At 27.5% G+C, this 22,364-nt stretch overlaps 1 protein-coding gene across 1 annotated transcript in view; it reads left to right on the plus strand.

Moving 5' to 3' along the window:
• Positions 1 to 342: 342 nt before the first annotated feature.
• Positions 343 to 22,364, plus strand: part of LOC107452819 (chitin deacetylase 1) — a 33,479-nt gene continuing 11,457 nt past the window's right edge. The window contains exon 1 of the mRNA XM_016069409.3: positions 343 to 492. Within this exon, the coding sequence (XP_015924895.1) occupies positions 444 to 492 (49 nt within the window). The 5' untranslated portion in view covers positions 343 to 443. The remainder of the gene's footprint in view (positions 493 to 22,364) is intronic.

Genomic DNA, 22,364 nt, shown 5'->3' on the forward strand with positions numbered 1-22,364 from the left:
TATCATAGAAATTATTAACGAAATATGTCCTAAATTCTTTAAGAACATGTAAAAGAGTTTACAGTATAAACAGTTTGGGCATATCTTAAATTTAATTCCGCATTGATTGGTTTAACAAAATGGTACAAAATCTGTATTGTTAACGTGACATCCTTAATCGAATATCTACAATCCTCATGCATTTTAAAAAGTAAGACATTTCGAATGCCAAGTTCTTTCACACCGTATTGACTCCGATTCATACAATTCATATGAAAAGAGAGAAGAAATCATTATCCTTTCACCAGCACACTGATCTATAAAGTGAAATGATCCCTTTTCACGCCAAGGATCATCCTCGCGATACAGTTGGTCTGGCAGGTAGGTCAATGACGTCATTCTCAGATTTCCTTCATATAAAGGGGAATGGGGTTCCACAAATCCAGTTTTCATTTTGAATCAACATGGTTGGATCGACGTGGATAGTTTTCGCAGGATGTTATATCACTGCAGGTAAGCCAACTATATGTTTAAATTCATAATACTAAAAAAAAATCATGAAGATTTTTACAAAAGAATTGCTATTTTCGGGCGGATGACCTCTTCCAAAAAATTGACATTTGTGTTTTCAGATCACTTAAGAAATATTTTTGAACAGTTTGGAGAAGTAAAATTTGATGCTTTGAGGATTCACTACAGAAAAGGCGCATCAGACATTTTAGTTTCTCTAACTTAAACTTTAACCAGAAATGTTTTGAAAAACTTTTTTCGTTTTAAGTTGGATACGATTTTAAAAAACTGTAGTTCATTGACATTTTTAAATAGCGATGATATTTATTAAATTAATATTTCCTAGTTATCCATTATATTCATGCCTTCTAATTTACTTCATTTAGTCTAAGTAATTTATTAAAAAATCCATTATCAAATTTTGAGGACCATATGCAATTCACATCTATTTATAATTCTTTACTGTACACATCTGCATCTGCTATTTCAAAGCTGTATAGAAATAACTCATGAAAACTCACTGTTAAAAACTTAAGAACTTAATATCCAAATAACAATTTTATATTTCATTTTCCTTAATCTTTTCTTATTCGAGTTTATCCTAAATAATAATTACTCTTCATTTATTTAGCGTAGTTCAGGAAACGATTTTGATTTCGGTTGGTAATGCTTGATGAACGTTTTCTATAGGATCTGATCTCCCTCTATAACAATCGTTCTAATTCTTCGTTTATTCGAAACAAGAAAATAAAAACAGTATCATCAATTTTTCTAGTTATTGTTTTTGATATAGTTAAACACATTTTTCGTTACATTTATCAACCTTCTAAGCAGATTGTCGCGTTGTATTTAATTCTTATAAATAATGTTAAAAAATGCATTTAAGGTATATTTAACATCAGTTATTTTTCATATATTTTTCTATTATGTTATTTTAAATTAAGATTTCTTAAAATAACTGCTTAATTTCGATTAGTATTTTAAACTTTTTCACATTCTATAAACGAAAAAATTGCCTAATTAACCCTTTGCGGTCATATTTTGTTGTAACTCAATGGGAATTAGTGACTGAGAGCAAACATACAACCGCAAAGGGTTGAAATTAATTCGTAACATAAAATTTGATTTTGTAATCTGAATTATTTTAGACTACAAACTTGTTGACGATAAATAAAAGTTATTTAAAGCATTGTATTATAAATGTAAAAAATTTAAATGTATGTAGAATTTTGCTTTGTCTTTTTCCACGGTATTATTTTATACTTTTGAATTTTATTTTCAAAATTTTAAATAAAAAATTTAAATAAGGACGAACTCTTATGAATTTTAAATAAACTATTTTGCTTTATCAAAAACCAGTAACTATATTCAACTTTCTTGTTCATTTGAAGTTCATAATGAATGATAACATGTTCCAAGTTGAAAGTTTATATATATTTGTTATTGTATGATTTTATTCATTAATTAGAGCCAGAATACAATCAGTATTATAATGCACGCAAGAAATGTCTAGTAGTTAGGTTATTGTTTGCAATTTAGGATCAGAAATTATTGCTCCACAATTCAATGGTCATTTTCTGCTCTTCTTGCAATGAGTCATAATTTTTTTATTGTGATTTGCTTACATTTTTTTTAAAAATTAAATTAAAATTTAACTAGTAAGTTATATAACAAGAAATTTGATATCGAGCGAATCCAACTTATATGACCCCTCACATAATTTTAAGAAAATAACTTCATTTGGATGCACAAATTTCATTGAATTTGCAATTATTGGCTTATACTCATGAGTTCATCTTTACTAAGTTGAACATCAACAATACATTTTTAAGAATATTATGTTCCTGATTCTTTTAATTTTTTTTAATTTTTTAATTTGTTTTAGTTTTTTTTAATTTTGTTTTTGTAACATTTGTAAAGATAAATTGATTATTATTTGCTTAAGTTCAGCTATATAAAGCATACATAAAACATTACTTAAGTTACCTGAATAACTTACTGGATACAGAGTATAATAATCCTGATTAATCCATAAATCCCGAAAAACAATTTTAAATTCTTGACTGTTTTAATAAAAACTAACATTAAAGTTAAATGACTGAAAGTAAACTTATTCACGCAATGTACTATCTTACGCAAAAATAGGCTGAACAACCTATGATGTATGCATGTAGTTTGTTGTAATACAATTTTTTCAACTGATCTTTATTTAATTTTTTAATAATAAAGTTTGTGGGTCAAATAAATATAAAAATTAGCTGAACAGCTAATTGCGCATCATATCATTTCATTGAATTTGTATCATAATAGACGCAGATGCAGATATAAACTTATAGATGTAACTACAATTAATCATAATTTAATCGAGTTCATTACTCCTGTTTTACAATTTTCAAAGTAAAAATTTTAGTAAGCTTGTTAATATACCTATTAAATCTTTAGTATTTTATTTATTGTTATTTTTTTTAATTAAATCAAAAAGTTATCATGACAATTTTGAGAGTTGAAGCTTAATAGAGTAAAAACAGATTTACAAGAAAACAAAAGCGTTGTAATGAAGCTTGTATAAAATTGCAGGGTACATAATTAGTGCTTAAAATAACACTGAGATATAAATATAGTGATCAGAAAAAATACTTCTTTAATCCTTTCAAACAAGCTCAACTAATGAGGACTTTCCTCTTAACGAAAAGGCTTATTTTGTGAATTTTGAAAGTGGCTTAAAAAAACTGTTTGAAATCAACAGATGCATATTTATTTTTCTTTAATTTCTCAAAGAAAAATAACTATAACGTATTTTAAAATGTAGATAGTAAGAGACTAAAAATACAATAAAAAGATAGAAAATATTTAAATTTCATCCAATATTTTTTTATCATGTGTTTTTACTAAAATTGTAATTAAATTGTTTCATAATATTATGCCAGTTAATTTAGACCAAAAAATAATTTTAACTTGTTCCGATATTGTGAATCTTAATGATGATAAAGTACTACTGCTGTTTTTACCGGCTTTCAAATGGAATGACAGTACTAGCGTTGTAAACCTTGCTTAAGTTTAATACACCTTTGCAGTTAGACATTTTCGTCTGAAAAATATTACAATTTTATTGACTTATTTAAACCATTTGTTTAATTTAAGATTGCAGTAAGACGTGCTTTGTTCACTATTTATTTTTCGCTGCTTAGGAAGTTCAAAGGACTCAAAAATGTTTCGAGAAAGTTTGGGGAACTAATATATAATAGATATTAACTTTTTTTCCCAACAGCGAAATATTTGTAAGAATATTCATTATATTTCTGGAATTCTATATCCATATTTCTGAAGTGAAATCAAAAATCTAAAAAACAAGATTTACTTAAAAAATTAACTTGAACTTCCCCCGGCGTAAACTGATTGTTTCTCAAGAAACTTCTATTTACATATCACGTACAAGTTTTTTGTCTACAAACAGTAAACATTTTTAAGAGAAGTTTTCTCTGAAGTATTGACCAAATTATACAAACTTGCTTAATAATTTGTTTTTAACTAAACCAATTTATAAATGATTAGTAAAAAATATTCCTTTACAAATCATGCACAGGCTTTTCCTCCACGAATATTAAACAATTTTAGAAACAGTTTTTCTAGGAAATAATCTCCAAATTGCTTAAATGAGGTAAATAATGGATCGTAAAAATATATTAATTTATAAATGTTTTATGTAAAGCTTCCATTTATAAGTCCCGTATAAAGTCTTCCTTCACATTCAGTAATTTCGAAATCAGTTTTCTAGCCAGACATTAATTTGATTTTCTATTTGAGTGAAATTCTAAAACTCATTTGAAATGTTACATAAATAGTTTTTATTCACATATTTCGTATAAGTTCATCCTTTATTTTTACAAATATTTAACATAGTTATAGTAACAGTTTTTGATCGAAATATTGACAAAACTGTTTGATTAGGGCCTATAAATTTATTTTACACTTGTACTAATACGTAAATATTTTAAAGAAAGTTTCAACTTTGTTCTACATCAATAAAAATATTCAAAACCTCCGATAACAGTTTTTGTACTATGTGGTGACCATTTTGTTTAAAAAAGCTTAATAATTTTAACTAAAAATATGCATTTATGTAAATTTATCTGGAAAGAACTTTAAATTTTAAGGAAATAAAAAGATTTCCTATCTAAACATTTAAAATTTTTTACAAAACCTTTTTTGAACCGAGTACTGAATGAATAATTCAACACACATGTGGTCAATAGTATATATTAAAATATACTTAGTTATGAATTTTTTGAAAAGTGTTTTAATCTACAAATTTATAAAAAGTCTCAATTCCAAAAATTGTACCATTTCAAAAGCCTTTATTTTACTGATTATATACAGTATATAGAATTTTTATTTTTATAAATTTGAAAAATTAATTCAAAGATATTCATACATTTATATACAAAAAACATTAACTCCAAATTATAAAACGAAGTCTTACTAAACAATGATTAAACTAGACTTCTTTTAGAAAATATGCTTCCTTAACAGAATTCGAAGAATGTAGAATTTTTTTTCTTTAGGAATCAGTTACCTAGTTAATAGTCAATACTTAATAGTGAATACTGTTACTTAATAGTACAAACTTAATATTAATAATTAATTGAACTTAATCGTAAATAAATAACAGCAAATTACATTAAATTTACAAACAATTAGTACTTAATAGTTAATAATAAGTAATAGTGCTTAGTTATATTACTTCATATTTTCTTATGGTATTAATAATGCTTCTAGTGTTAAGTATCAATTTTTAATATTTCGTACTTAATATTCAATACGTAAGTACTAATCAGTATTCCTTAAGCAAAAAATTAAACCCGACTATCTTCTTTTTGGAAATATTTTTCCTTAAAATGCATTTAGGTTTCTCTTTTCTTTCTTTTCTTCAAGAATCAATTACCTAGTTAATAGTCAATGTATACATGAAAAAAAACTATGTAATAAGACCATAAAAATAACCTATATTTCATCGAAACTTTTTTTTAATCTATCATTTTGTCTGGGGGGAATATTTTTAGCTACTATCTTGTAACTGTATCGAAGCAGGAACTGATTCGATTGTTTTAATGAATCTGAATGAACATATTATATCGTGAAGCCAGCCGGGCAAGACGTTTTATTTCTGTTTAAGGAAACAATCGCACCGGTAATCCTCTCACGGTTTTTCTCACAATAACTTCCTACTACTCTTTTTGTTTATGCTCTCAATAGTTCATTATCCTTCATCAAATGTATTTAATAAAGTTTCAGACATAGCAAATAATTATAACGCACGTGTTGGTGCAAAATAATAGAGGATTTTAAAAGAACTTCCTTTTAAGCTAGATTAATGCATTTCTTAAAATTTAATTAAATAAAATTATAAATTTTACGAAACGTTAATTACAAATGTTAATGTTCTTTTAAAATAAAAATTAAAAAGAAACAGAATGAAATACTAAAATAGCAAGAGTTCTACAAATTAATACTGATTGATTTTTTTTTTCAAATTTAGGTTTTAATTGTTTAAGTGACTAATATGTTTTGAAGTATACATATTCCAGTGTACTCTGTTCTAATTTTGAACACTTTTAGCTGTTTTACTTAAGCACTTAACACTTTTAGTAATTTTTTCCGCGGGTCGCAAATTTTATGTAATGTAAAATTGTAAGAAATTGTGACGTGATCGAAATAATTCGACATTATTTGATTTTAAAAATTGGAAAAAGAGTAGTGGGATAAGTTAGTAAATTAACTGTCATTCATTTAAAAAAGGAAAGTTCAAAAGATAATACGTGAAGAAGCTGAACTACAGTTAAAATTTTACTTCAATTTATGATTAAAAATATTTATATTATTACTGATAATAATTCATGAATCTGTAGTGATAAGAATTCATAAAAATTGTCTCTGATGAAGTTGTCTTGCATTTAATTATAAATGGGATAGACTTCCAAGGTAATATGGGTTCTATTTGTCATTGAAACATATGTTCACAATATGGTGCAGCGCACAATGATACTTTGAATTATTTACAAAATAATACAGTCCGACAAATGCGTAATTTCAGCGATATCTTCAAAAAATAATAACTTGAGATTTTTTTTTCAATATTTGCTGGCTTTTAAAGTAGGCTATAACCAGTTTATTCTAGAGTAAAATCCGACGCCGCATTCGCAGGATGACGAGATTATTAAGAGTTACAATTCTCTTTATTACCCTCAAACAAAGTAGTAGTATAAACAGATGAAAGGGGGACAAGAACTACCTGTAATAGACGTATTTTTCTCATTGGTATCTATAAAAAATTAATAGTTAACTAGACGGCAGCGAGTTTTCGTTTGCTACTATTGTAGTAAATGATATATATGATGATGATATGTTTACTACGATTGGAGAAAAAGATGGAAATGGATAGGTCACATATTGAGAATGCCTCCTACAAGAAGTCGCCTTAACGTAGGCACCAGAAGGCAAATGAAGAAGAGGCAGACCCATGCTAATATGGAGAAGAAAAGTGGAAGAAAAAAAAGACAGGTGAAATAGACGAGCTGGTCAGAGGCGAGATCTTGTGCAAAAGACAGAATGAGCTGTCACAAGAAGATGGGGGCCTTATGTGCCACTTTGTACGAAGCAGGATAAGAAAGTGAAATAAGTACTATTGGAGTGTTAAGTCAAAAGTGTGGTCATCAGAAGTCGAGAAAAAATAAAAACGCAATCCTTAAGTTATGTAACGCTTAACTGATCGGTTACCTTTAAAAATAACCTTTCAAACAACGACAAATAAAAATATACTAAACATTATTACATTTCTTTTAAAGTTTCGATATTGTTACTGCATTTTTAAAACTTTCTTTAAATGAACCATATGCATTTTCTTTCCCAAGTATGACGGCATCTATGGTAATCACGCGATTAAAAAAGAAAGAAAATAACAAGTCAGGGCGTTGACTGAAGATTTTGCGTAACTGGGAAAGAATCTGGGCGTCGTCAAGCAAGATGCCGCTGTGTTTAACTACTCTTCTTTTATTTTCCTTACGCCCTGGGGATGGGGAGTTCACGTCCGTTTCAGAAACCACGATTATTTATCGTCAGAGTGAAAGTGATTGCGAGGGCAGCGGAACGACTTGCCTAAAACACTTTTTTTTCCGATCAGCTTGCACTAATTTTTAGTGGAACAATAAGTAGGACAAAAACATACTTGCTATGTCACGGAGTTTGTGACGCTCAAAAGAATAATGTCACAAAGGTACCCTTGAAGATAATTGAGCTGTTTTGGAGGCAGATTTGGCGGTTATCGCTAAATATGCAAAGATTTGATAAATAACAAACATTTGTGAATAAGATGAAGATAAGAGTAAACATTATAAAAACGTTTTCTAAAAACGAGATCTAAGGTATGTTTAATAAACCAGCATAAGCTTTGTAATTCATACATCAAAGACAACCTAGGTTCACCCATTTTAGACTGTTTAACCATTTATCCGAAATTCATGTCATGCTAAAACAAGTTTTGAATCCCACTATTCACGAAATTTATGGATCATATACATTGCATAGCAACAGCTTACGAAGTACTTAATTAGCAATTTTCTTTCATTTAAATTATGAAAACCAATAAGCATAATCATACGATTTGCGAACAACACTTCGAATATCGAAGATCAGTATTAAATAAAGTTTTCAAGCAGGTCAGAGTGTCGTATAATTTGATTTTTTTACTGTATATAAAATATAACAGTTATATTATTTGCTTCTGTTACTGCATGTTTAGTGCATATTGAACTAAACTTATTGAACTTTATATATTAAAATATTAATGAATTATATTTTGAGCTATTATTAAACATTTCATATTTAACTAAACTTTCTAAATGAAATGTATTCAGGCTAAAAATTAAGGTCTGTGTAGTTTTTAATGTTCGAACCTAATAATGAAGAACAAGGGGTACCAGAAGAAGTTTTTACCAGTCTAACGGATTTTTTTTAACATTAGGTTGGTAAAATTATTCAAATTAAAAAAATTGAAACGAGGAAAAATTAACAATAGTTTTCTGTCAGTAAGTTTATTTCTTTTTTGTCTTATTAAAAAATAGTGTTTACAAAAGACGCATTTATTTTTTAAATTTAACTTTTCAATAACCATTTTTTTAATAAATCCCTAAAGCCCTTATAAGCAGGTCAAGGAAAATAGTTTTTTTTTCTAATTCAAACCATAAAGTTATCCTGACAACATCATATCAATTTTTTGCATGCCAAATGACTTTTCCTTAAAATTATTATAAGCATTCTTTTAATTTCTCTGAAAGAAATCTAATTGATTTTAATATTTTTCTTTATCTAAATATCTGTCGGAATAGTAGTTTCAATTAAATGTAATGCATCAATGCACGTCACGATATGCTTAGAGTAATATGTTCCTTCAAGGTTACGAATAATTTAAGATCGAAAGATAAATGTTAAGTAAATGGAAATGCTGAGGTCAAAGTCAACTTTTTCCATAAAATTTCAATTTGAATGCGTGTAAAGTATTCTCAAACGGTGAGTTTTTTTTAAGTTTTTTTTTTTTGAAATTTTTAAAAGAGTTCCTGATGATATCAGAAAATAATTTCTTGTCGGGAAAGAAATAAAAATGTAATCTCCACCCTTTTTCAAGAAATGAATATCAGAATGACATTTATTTATCAGACTTATTAAGATTCATTAACATACTTTAAAAACGTTAATACAATTTTCATTTTTTCGGTTAAGGGAAATTATCTATGAAGGTAAAACCATGTTTTCAAATATCAGGTTACTATTCTAAACTTTATATTATGACTCAGTTGCCTTTTTAAAATGTACATAGTTTTTTAATTCAAAAACAGAATTCAAAAATCAGATCACTATTCTAAACTTTACATTGCGACTCAGCTTCCTTTCTAAAATGTACATTAATGGATTTCCATTTCCGAAATTTGTACCCACTGTAGATTTATCCTATTCAATTCTGTGAGGAACAGTAACATAAAGTTTATTTGCTAGTTAACTCACTATGAGAATTGTCATTCGGGGTCACTTATATTCAATTTTTCAGCTGCAGTTTACGAGCGTTTATTTTAGAAATCAATTAATTGTTGTAAAGCTCAAGTCTACGGTTACACTCTTTGTATACGTGCTTGCTAAATAGAAAAACACATGATAGTCTAGAATACTCTTCAACATAGGGAAACTTTAGCTGTAAGAATTCAATGTTTTGGTTATGTTGGTGATGAGGTAACAAAAAGTTAACAAAGTTATATTGCTCAAATCATTCATCAATAGAAAAAGTGCAACAAGTAATTTTTTCAGAATTATACTGCCGGAAGTTCAGAAATATTATATTAAATATAGGTATAAACCTAACACGTCATGAAATATATCTATGTGATTACAAAATTCAATAATGTGAATACAATGAAACATGTGATTACAAAGCTCAACAACGCCTAACAATGTTTCAATCTTTAAAAATTAAGTTGTTTCCCATTATGTTTCTTATAGATAACAGTTTTACGGACTATAGACTAGGAATACAAAGGATCACCTGCGATGTCAATTAAAGAAGAAAGAGTTTAAAAATTAAGCAGAATGTATTTTATATTTCCATAAAATCTAAAAAAAAATATTTTTAAGAGTATTCTGTTAAAATGCCTCTTCGGGACACCATACTGGTAATTTTGCTCTGGGCTTACAGAAAGCAAATTTTGAGGAAAACTTGAGTGGTCTTTGTTACCTGTACGGGAATTGACTTAAAAAATGCATTGAGCTGTCATTGTGAAGTACTGGCCTTCCATCCCCATTGGAAGGTTTGAAGCACAACCAGCTTCAGATCGATGAATACCAGTTTGTCTGGAAATGAGAGGCGATTGGTGAGCAATATTATCTCCCTTGCCATCATCATGTCGTTGGTCACAAATTTGCGGAGGCTTAACTTTCATGATCCTAGACACCCAAATCTGCAGTTTAGAGAATGCTTCCTTTTCCTTTACAAAAATACGTCATAAACTCACAAGAATTAATTTAAAATAATTTATTTTTTAAGGAAATTATATCAAATTTTACAAATGGCAGCTCTTATTAGGTACTCTCTTGATAATGTAGCCGACTTGAAAGTAGTGTTCAGAGCAACATAGTAATATTAGCAATTTAAATTAATTTAAATATTAGCAATTTAAAAATTAACCATTTGTATTTAACACTTATTCATTATTTAATTAATGAGATTACCAGAAAATATTTTTGATTGAAATCTCAAATAACTTTAAAATTGTATAGTTTTATGACATTATTCGCTGTGTCCAAATTTTTTGCAAAGTGTTTAAAGTAGAGAAAAATATGCGAAATCTACAGGACAAAAATAACTTTCTAGTTATTTTTGTGCATAGAAATGACTAATTAATCTATCCTAATTTGAAGTTCGTTGCAAATATGCTCCACATGTGGTGATCTGTATGTGCCACCAACTGTAACTACATCCGTGTTTACCATATTGTTAAATTCAGCGTTTAAGTGTCTGAACTTGACCTTAATATGTCTTTTCGCACTTTTAAGATCTCTGGTTTCTTTAAAAGCTATACGGCATTTAAATGAATTAATTTAATATTCTTCCTTAATGTTACAGAGATAACCCAAATGTATGTATGTGCCAGATATTACTAAAAGCTGTCCTTTTAGTTTTGTAATTATGTAAATTAGCAATGAAAATTAAAATTATTTCAAATACTTCACATTGCATACATGTGAATAGACCACGATTCTCTCTTACGTAAAACATGTAGGAGAAAATCAGATAATACTAGGTGCTTTTTTTAAAAAAATCCAACGCCTTTAACGACTTTTTGGAGATTTTCATCTCGGCTGTAGTTGATCGCAATTATTATGAAAGCTTTTAATACTTTTAAAATTTGTTACCCGAATTAAAAAAAGGTCATAAGTTATGATTTAAAAAAATCCCAACAGGAGAGCGAATTGTTAAAAGCCTTTGGATTGAAAAATCGCATACCGGGTAGCTAAGATTCGAAGGCTTGTTGGAGTAAACTGTTTGAACCACCTGTCAGCTTTAATCAAGATATTTATTGTTTAATTGTGTATAACATATCATTCCTGAAAAGTCATCATTCTACTGTTTTTGTAAATGATATTTTCTAGAAAAAGTCAAAACACTCGGTTTTACTCCACTAATGGGGTAAAACCGGGTACGTAAGTTAACGTAATGAAAAATTTAGAAATACTAGAATTTCATCGAAAAACTAGCAGACATTTATATTTTATATGAAAATTTAAGAAACTTATTCATGTATTTCTATGGGATGTAGTCTAGGCCGAACACAAGGGAGGCGAGAGAGGGACAACTGTCCCGGAACTGCTGAGGGCCCAACCGAAATTGTTTACAAAAATACTGTGTTTATTATTTTTATTAAAAAAAAGTAAATTTTAGTTATGCTTTTAATCTTTCCTAATAGAAGTTACGTTTTTAATCAGCTAATTGAATTATTAGATACGCATATAATGCGAATATAATATCTATGCATATAATATTTACGTGTAACGTATTAAGTAATATGAACTATGGATGTCTGCTAAGCTTAAAATATTACAACCAAATGTATTGAAGGCATTTACTTATCAATGATTTAACTTAAAACAGGCATAATGCCCTTTAATTATTTTCGAAGGAAAAACTATTTTAATTTCCTTCACTATTTTTAATTATTACAAAATTGAATTTAAACATATTGAGAAATGTTTAGACAAAGAATTTTTTTTTAACTCTTTCCATCCATTCCTTTGTCTTACTTTCTTCCTCATTCTAATAACCTATTATTTTCAGCTCAAAGTGATTTATTCCTCTTCGCGTGTTTCTAAACAATCCCGATAAACAAATTTAACCTTGTTCTTAAATTTCGTTCAGGTGGTCTTTGTGAAGATATCTCCACACGACAAATAAAAAGCAGCATTCTCATACAAATTGCGGTCAACGTTTGTTTTGTAAAATATTCAATTTTAATAAATCGTCTGATGAAATATTTGTTTTCAGACTAATCTTGAGGTAAAAATTATTTTACATTCGGTTTTGTCCTGTAAGCTTTTAACCTTCAAGGTTAATTATTTTTTCAATGTAAATATAAATGCGTTGGTGTGACAACTGAACGTCAAATAGTTTAAGTAAATTTCATCGAAACCTGAAAATTTGAACAAATAAATAATATTTCTACATTGTTGTCATGAGATTTTAAACTACAGGGAATCGGCAAACACTTTTTTTTTATATAATCTGTAAGAAATCAGTCAAATTTAAATTAACTTTAAATAATAATATTACTATATAGCTCATATTATGTTTAAAATCAAATTATATTTCAGTGAAATGGGTATGGTATAAGTAATTTTGATAAAATAATACAAATTTTAATATAATGTGATTAAACATAAGTTAAGTGAATAAAGACAACGTAAAATAAGCAGGAATGTCTAAACTACATGCCAAATAGATAATATGAAAATTTAAGAAAAACAGTTTATAAATTCTTTTAATCTTTTGGTTAAAGTTTAAGAAAAATAAATTTAGAAAATCATTGTCTGAAAACTATTTGATTGTGCTCAATGTTCCTCTACTAATTTTGAAGGTTAATCATTTATCGACTCCGTAAATAGTGCAAATGTTGTTAATTTGCATATTTTAATTAACTGTATCTTAAAAGTAAATCAACATCCTTTAACGCATCTTAGGTCTTTCTTTACAAAATTTAAGTATTTTGAACACATCTTATTTAAAATATAAATAAGTTATATTTATCATTGCTATGTTTATATTTTTAATTATTATTTAAGAAGCAGCTTAGATGTAATATACTTCATGTTTGAGAAAATTTCATCTCACAGGCCTGATATTTCTGATATTCTTTTTATTCTCCATAAAGCATAAGCTTTCCTTAAACTTTTTAATCGAAATTTTATAAATTAATCATTAAACGACTACTAGTATGTATTACCTTCATTTTTTTATTACAACTAGTAAGACACAGTTAAAAAATAATATTTTAACTGTCAACAATTTCAAGCTGCTTTGTGCATTTTAGCCAAGAATATTATTAACAATAAAAACATGGTAAAAAAACACAATATACATCAATTAAATAAAATATACATTGATCTACAATTAAATGTACAATTATATCCTTTGCCGTTTTTATCATTTTCATTATCAGTTTTATCGTTCATCAATTTTTATCATTTAAAATACAAAGCCACTTCCAGTGTTTTAATTGATAAATTTGGAGCAATACATGCATGCAAGATTCTTTTTCAATTACTGAAATTAATTTTAATTACTTTAATGTCAACAAAAAGAAACAACTTTTCACCTACTAACTAACGTTTAATATATCATAAAAATTATCGAGCCGTTTAAAACTCAATCACATTTTGAAATTTAATATCGTTTTCGCTGTTGTTTTTTTTTTTTAACTCAAGAAAAATATTCTTTAAGAATCATAATTTTTCATGCTATAAATATTTATCTCACAAAAGGGATTATTTAATTAGATTTATTGATAGTATGTTCTACATAGGTATGCAGTTGATAAGCGAAACTCATATTTGAAGACATAATATACGATTTAATATTTAAATAAAAGAATTTACCTATCTTTTATCATTTAAGTGAAATTAATGCATTTCAAAGATTCATCTGTAGAACTTTTTATATATATTTCTATATATATATTTATCTATATTTTCATATATTTTTTAAAAATTTTTGAGCCGTTCAAAATTCAATCACCTTCTGAAATTTAATAACGTTTCTGCTGGGTTTTTTTTAACTCGAGAAAATATTCTTTAAAAATCATAATTTTTCACGTTATAAATATTTATCTCACAAAAGGGATTATTTACTTCGGTTTATTGATAGTATGTATTCCATATGTAAGTGCAGTAGAATAAGAAAAAATTACATTTGAAGACATGATATAGGATTTAATATTTAAATAAAAGAATTTACCTGTTTTTTTTATTATTCCGGTGAAATTAATGCATTTCAAAGACTCATCTGTAGAACTTCATCGTTAGAACTTCTCCAATCAAATTTATTTCATAATACGTGTTCAAAATAAAGAATCTAATTAAAAGAAGAAGTGAAGTGATTTTGTTTAAATTAATTGCTTTAAATGTAAAAATTTAGATTAATAAAAGCAATCTTTCTTCTAATATACACGACATTCAAATTCTAAACTAACATTTAAGAATTTGCCAGATATATGAACATTTTTATTTGATAAAAATTAAAAATCGTTTGATTTGACGAAGTATTTAAATAATATTTTTTCTTCAATGTAATGAACTAATGCGTGATTACGAGTGGATATCTAAATTTACAAATAATACTAAAAAATATCTTCGGTTTTAAATACAATCAGTAAATTTATTATTTAGTAAGGATGCATGAAAGTTACATATTAAAATAATATAAATGATATAGTTTGGCTTCATAGATTTTTGATTATCTAAATATTTAACGATAATTTTAACTGTTCATTGTAAATCAACAAGAGAATATTTTGATTGCATAGAATTGTAAAAGAAAACGATTCTAGACAGCAAACGATGCGAAACAAAGTTTATGTTTATTATGAAGGGAAAACGAGTTTTTATAGCTTACATTTACTTAAAAATGTTAAAACGTAGAGTCTCTATTTATCATTAAAAAAATTGTTGTTTTATAGTTTCCTTCTTTTTTAATGGATAGAAAAATCAAATGTTATGATTTTAAATAAACAAATGTTTTTTAGATATCCTTGGCAAATTATTTATTTATTCCTTATTCAACTGTATTAATCAGTAATATTTATTTATTATATCTTTTTAATATTATTCTCCGTTCCCTTAACTCTCTTCATTTTGATCCTTATTCAAAACTAAGGAATTAAGACTAAAAATGTTTTCCTTTATAAGTTACAAAAGTAGACTGATAATACCTTTTTATGCAGCATTTTATTATAAACATTCTTATAGTTACCATTTTTAATTTGTTAAACGGTTTATAAGCCATATTTACAATATAATTAGTAATTTAAGTAAAATAAATAAATAAAATAACGACTTTTCATAAAAATCAAAAATTAAATAAAAATTTAGATAACAAATTTGTGGAAAAATTTGCTATGGTAGCCGAGCAAAATGATTAGGTTTCAACTTTATCGAAATAGAAAACGAAACAAAAACTGTAGAACCTGTTCTTTTATGCAACAATCTGCTTATCGTCAAAAAATGAAAAATAATAATAATATTGAAGCAATCGTAAGTGTAATAAAATTTAATTTGATTTGATTTTTAAATAAAATTTGATTTAGATATTAAATATTCCAACCAAATCAATCGTGATACAGCTTAACCAATAAAGTTTAAATTAATAATTTTATATGATCAATAAATAGAATTTCTTTTTTTAAAGTTAGAGATATCCACTCAGATAAATCAGTTTTTCAAGAACTAACTTGCAAACGTGAATTAGGCGTTATTTTGACTATGTCAAGTTTCATGTAAAGTTTTTTCAAAACTATATTTATATACATTTTTTCAATGATGATTTTTTAAAAACACTCATATATTGACTGAAAAAGAGACATTTTGAAGTTAGTAAGACTGAAAAGTTTCATACAAAATTAAAAAATTAAATGCATTAAAGTGTCTTATGAAAACAAACTATTACTTCTTAAATTCATTTAAAAAGTTCAAACATTAAATAAACACCACAAAAAGGCTCCTCTTAATATACTTATTAGTTATATTATTTGTATCAGATTGATCAATATTTACTTAATATATAATTTATTTAATAATAATTTCTCTAAACCTGAGTATTTGTATATCATTTTTTATTAAATAGATATAAATATAAATAATTAAAAATATTAATATGAATTTCAATTCATGTTATTAATTTCATCATTAATATGAATAGAAAAGTATTCGAAAATTATTAATAAACATCCATAACCATTATATATCTAATAAATTTCCCTTATGCTTTAATTTTTTGTATAACGATTTAAATTAGCTTATTGTTTAATTATCGGTTTTTCTTATAATGTAATTATATTTAATTCGTTGTAAGTTCTATGTAATCATTTGAATCATATTCTCTGCATTGAAATAGATATTTTTTTAGCTTAAAAGTAAATGAAGCGAGTGTCTAATTTTTAATAATAATAATGTATGAATAAATTAATAGGCATTTATCAATTTGTAATCAATTACTTTTTACTTTCTTCTCATACTTCCTTTAATCTAAAGAATTCAGAGTGCACATAGTATAAACTCGAACATCCCACATCCCTTAGGCCCTACGACCTGATTTCTGCTGTTAAAAAATCTAAATTCACGTCTTTTTATAAAAACAATTATAATTAGTTAGAGATGTCAGTTGGTCAGTTGAGTTATTACCAATGTTAAAGTCAGTTAAATTAGCAATTTAATTACATCTAGTTAACTAATAAAGTTGGAATAAAGTTGAATCACCGAATAAAGTTTGAAAAAATATTTGTCCAGTCAGTATGTGTTTCTGCGTAAAAACAAAAGTTGGAATTTAGAAAACGATTAATGTTGGATAAAATATAAAAATAATGTTAAAAGAATAATTTAGAAAACGATTTATATATAAAAAAAATCAAAAATTTGAAAAAAAAATTCGCGATCGCAACGAACTATAGGGGGCGTTGTTTTATGAGACGCTTACCTGCGATTTCCATATGAACCGTCATTCAGTTACTCNCTAATATTCTGGAGATTTTTTTCAAGTTCTTCGGCCTTTTCCTTAGGGAAATTTTGTTTCTTATTTGCTGCTAAAAAATGGCGTCTGATTCAGTCAATGACTTTGATGGAACTAAATGAAAACGTGATAAATTAATGTCCGATATTTACAGGCTCCCGCTAGACGGCGTACTCGAGCGTTGCGATCGCGAATTATGAATTTGTACCACTTTAAGAATCGTTTGCATAATTATCTCTGTTTTGATTCTCAACTTCAGAACAAAATATGTAAATAAATTAAACACTCAGCAAAAATAATATTGATACACGTTTGAGATTACAAATTATTTTAACACGTTCACACCGGGGTGACCCACCGGTGGGTCATGCTAGATTGTCTCATCGGGCGGCGCACCGGAGTAAAAACTGGTGACAAATAAATTTCATTTTTTAGTTCTTTTCCGGGAATAATAAAAAACCATAACTGCCAATTGTTTTTAACGGATGCAATTTTTGTATTGAATTGCTTCTTCGCCGTGATAAATTTCCTTACAGTGAATTGTTATTGTTGAGAAGAGATTAACTCATCCCGAATATTATCTAATATTGAAATAGTTCTTCTACCAGTATTTTCTCTTTTCCGTCCAGCTTTCAGGCGCAACACCCGGCGTGAACGTGCTAAATATTAACTAGTTAATTGTCTAATATTTTATCACAATTATTGTGAAACTATCCTTAAACTTTAACATTAAGAACTAGTCACTCTCATTAAATAAAAAAAATTTAACGTGATCTCAAAATCACGCGTTGTTGAAAACCTGAACTTACAGGTAAGAACAAAGAATTGACTTTCCTGTTTCCTTTCACTTTACACCAAAGCTTTTTTTTTTTTTTTATTAAAACCCGTATTTTAAAATTGAAAGATAAAATAACGGCCTCGATTTCAGTAATCAAAAATACAGCTGATAGTGAGGACTTTCTTCAACGTTACTTGAGGGCACGAAAAAAAGATAAACACCGAATCGGTTGCTTCAAGATGTCCAGTTTTGAAAATATGCGGAAGACCATTTTTTGATAAAGCTCACAAATTCTGATCCAGTGACCCAATTATTTTTCGTGTCAATAATGTGTTCAATATCTTCTATGGTCACGTACTCTAACATGTTTACAATTTTTTCAGCTAAACTATTAATTACCATTTAAATTTATGCGGCTAATTGACTTAAATACCTTGGCGTTCTTAACTTAATTAATTATGGATTCGTCAAAACAAATTATACGCCTTGTCAATTTATTGCTTTGGTTGATGAAAGTAAGAAACATATCGAAATTCTTTCCGAAATTCAATGAACAAACTTTTAAAGGCTTTATCAACGCTTTAGGATTTACTTGATGATATTGTACCTTGTATTTGAAGCCATTGTCAATCAGCAACAGAAATTTGAATATCGGGTTGTTTGGAAAGTAATTTGTTTTCTTTTCTAATGAAGGATGATTTTCAAATAGCTTTTAAATATTTTATTCAATCATATATTCTCGCTCAATAGTTAGGGTATTGAACTGACATAGTGAAGAACTGGGGTTCGTTTCCCGGTAGTGGCTCCAAGCCCATGCAGCTTTAGATAAATGAGTATCAGTTTATCTAGAAAATTAAGGCAGCATGTGTTTAATGTTAACCATATTGCGACAATTCACGAAATTTTGCAGTCCACTCCCCCTGTCCCACAGTTGGCTGATGCGAAAATATTTGACTTCTTATTCTCTATTTTGGCAAAATTTCTTTTACCTTCTTCCAGAAATTTTATAACTTCACGTTCATAAAAGTTATCTTTGCTGACAAAATAGTCTAAGTCGGTCTCAACGTTTAAGCTTTACCTATTTAAAAATTAATTTAGAGGGCAAAACAGGAAAAAGAATAAAGAAATATTTCCAGATCTAAGAAATATGGAGGGTCTAGTAGTTTACGCTGCCTAATTTTTAAGAGCTTTTGGGTGAGTTATGAGATCCTGTATTATCTTTATGAAACACCATATCAGTTCTGTTTATCAATTCTGAACATTTTCCACTATTATTTTTTCCTATTTGATCAAACAAAGATCAAACAAATAGTACCAGATCTGGGAAACATAGAGAGTGTATAGTAAATGTTAACCAATTTTTAAGGGCTTTTTGGTGAGTTACCATCAAACTGTATGAGATCTTGTATTATCTTTGTAAAACATGGTATCATTTCTTTTTAAGAATTCTGAACATTTTTCACTATTATTTTTCATATTTGATCAAACTAACTTCTTCACAACTTAGCTCTACTATATCCGCTGATAAAATACATAACAACAATGCAGCATAAGGATGCAGCATAACTTTATGAAAAAATACAATTACCTGTTTTCGGTTGGGTAAAGACGAAATTACTTCTTGAACAACCCATTGGAACGATAGGTTGACTACACTCAGAAGTTAAGACCAACATCTTGAATTCATAGAAATATGGAAATAAAAAATATACTTTATTTTGGTTATGTTGAAACTTACTTTCTGTTTTTTTAATCTTTATGATAATTATAATCTATGAGCTCAAAATATTAAAGTATAGTAAAAGTGCCAGATTATTTTATATAGAAAAAAGTAAGTCAAAATTAGATTTTAAGCTTTTCCAACCTACAAACTTTACTACTTGAGATCGCATATATTGAAGAAAATAAGAATTTATCACATTTTAATTCTTTAGTGATAAAAATTCAGCATAGATTTCTAATTTTAAGTATGTTCTCTCTTTTTTTCTTGAAAAAAAGTATATCAAGAAAAAATTAGATGGTTAAATAAGAATAAAATAAGATAAATCATAAAATATAACAAAACTTTGCAGAAGGAAATTTCGTGTGGGTTTCTAACTTTTGGCACCAATAATTTGTAAACTGTACAAAAATATAAAATCTAATTTTAAAGTATTTTTTATGAAAATATAAATGCAAAAATTTCCTTCCTAGAAAGCAGCACTTCCATTTTCAATTCTCTTTTCCTTATCAGATGAAAATTGCTATAATTTATACACTATTTATAAGAATTCTGCATGCCAAAACCGAATTTTAAAACCCGAAAATATTTATGTTTCATTATTTCATATTTCTTAAAATATTAATAATAAACTACTAGTTCTTACGCCATTCTATTATACAAAACAAATATGTATATATATTACGGTAAAATATCAAAACCTTGCAAATCCTAGGTTCACCGGTGGTAAAACCTAGCTTTTACTAAAGTAGTTTAGTAAAAGTCTGAGGTATGATTTAATATGATTCCATTTCGTCTTATTATCAAGCCTTTGTAGTAAAACCTAGGAGCTACCAACCACTTTGGTAAACCCTACGTTTTACATTCAAAACGTAGAAAATTTTCAGACTTCAGGTTTTTTACAATAACATATACATTATCAAGTAAAAATTTGGTCCCGGATGTTGATGGAGATTTGACATATCATCTCAATTAAGCAAGAGTAATGTAGTATGGAGGAAACAAAATGTCATAAATTTTTCTCTTATTTTTTTACCTGCTTTCAATGTTATGCAACTTAAATACCTATTCAAAGCCTCACATTTGAGTTGGAATTCTTTGAATTGCCATTTGAAAGTGAAGTCACGTACAGAGATGCAATAAACTCTAAATTTAGAAGAAGAAAAAAACGATGGTCAAATGGAATTTCTTCTAGATGAAATTGAAAGCCGTAGCCACCTTGAAATAGGGCAATGTTTAAAAAAAAAAGAACTTAAAAAATTCCAAATCCACTCTGTATCTGCGAGAAATTGAGTGTCAAGCCCTAATCCGCCCATGGGCCGTAGGGCGAATTCTTGTCTAAAAAACGAAATTGAGGAAGCAGCTTACGACAATGCTTGACGTATGACATAGATCTGATCGGTTCTTGGAGGGCGTTCAGTACATAACTTTCGAGGGTTTAACCCCACTTTTGTTTTCATTAATTCGCTTTCCTCGTCCGAAATGTCCCCGCGTTTTCCCCGTTTTACGAGAACCAGTTCTGCATTTGTGTCAGCACAAAAAACTAAGCTGACATCATTGTCTTTTTTTTATTTTTTATTATTCGATGTCCTCGAAATTAAATTCACTAAACATCTTTTATGGAGTTGTGCACCTTGAGAAATTTCTGATAATTAATAGTTCACTGTAGGGTAGTGCGATGTAAAAAAAAAGTATCATGTGTCCTTAATGACATGCAAAAAATACCACAAGATTTTACAAAATTAATGTATCTCCTTTTGCGAATTATTTATTTAAGATGCGAGTAGCTAATATATTTTTGGCAGGAAAGAAAGACTTTGTGTGGGTATTGTCTTAGAAGTTTGTCAACAAAAAAAAACTCCGCTTAATATGATGATCTCTAACTCAAGAAGTATTTTTTGACAATAATATTGACGTTTAACTGCGTTCTCATTTATATCTAGAATTATATAATAGTTTAACTTTCAAAAAAAAATATATATATATATATATATATTCATGTCTCTTCCGTTGGAAGTTAACTGGGGCTAGTGATATAAACATCTCTGCACTACACCTTCACGAAGAAATTTGTTATTTATGCTGAATGCTGGGTAATTGAAATTTGAAATTAAACAGATCTCAAGTTATCATAAATAAGTAAAAAATAATATTATTTATAACCTATTATCACCCTTTGTTGAAATTCAGAATTAAGTAACTAAAAAGGTAAATGGAACATTCGAAAGTTATTTTTGTTCCATAAAAAACCATCTTTTACGAATTTCTGCTGAAGTATCATTCAGTGTTAATAATCTACGATATCTCACAGAAGAAATTTGATCAAGAAATAAAAAAGTTATTCAAGATGTCTACTCTAGCCCCATATCCACGCTTCCCTAACATCCATATTATTTCAAGAACCGATAATTTTGTTACGTAGTTTTATTTATTTTATGTATTTTTTGTGAAACCTAGTTTGTCATGAAAATATATGTGAACATTTTTCTAAAAAAAATTAAGTAAAACTCAAAACAATGAGAAGAAATAAAAGAAATTTTGAGTTATTGCATTGATGAGCAATAAAT

The sequence above is a fragment of the Parasteatoda tepidariorum genome, chromosome 9 (genome assembly GCF_043381705.1).
Source record: "Parasteatoda tepidariorum isolate YZ-2023 chromosome 9, CAS_Ptep_4.0, whole genome shotgun sequence".
NCBI classification, from domain to species: domain Eukaryota; kingdom Metazoa; phylum Arthropoda; class Arachnida; order Araneae; family Theridiidae; genus Parasteatoda; species Parasteatoda tepidariorum.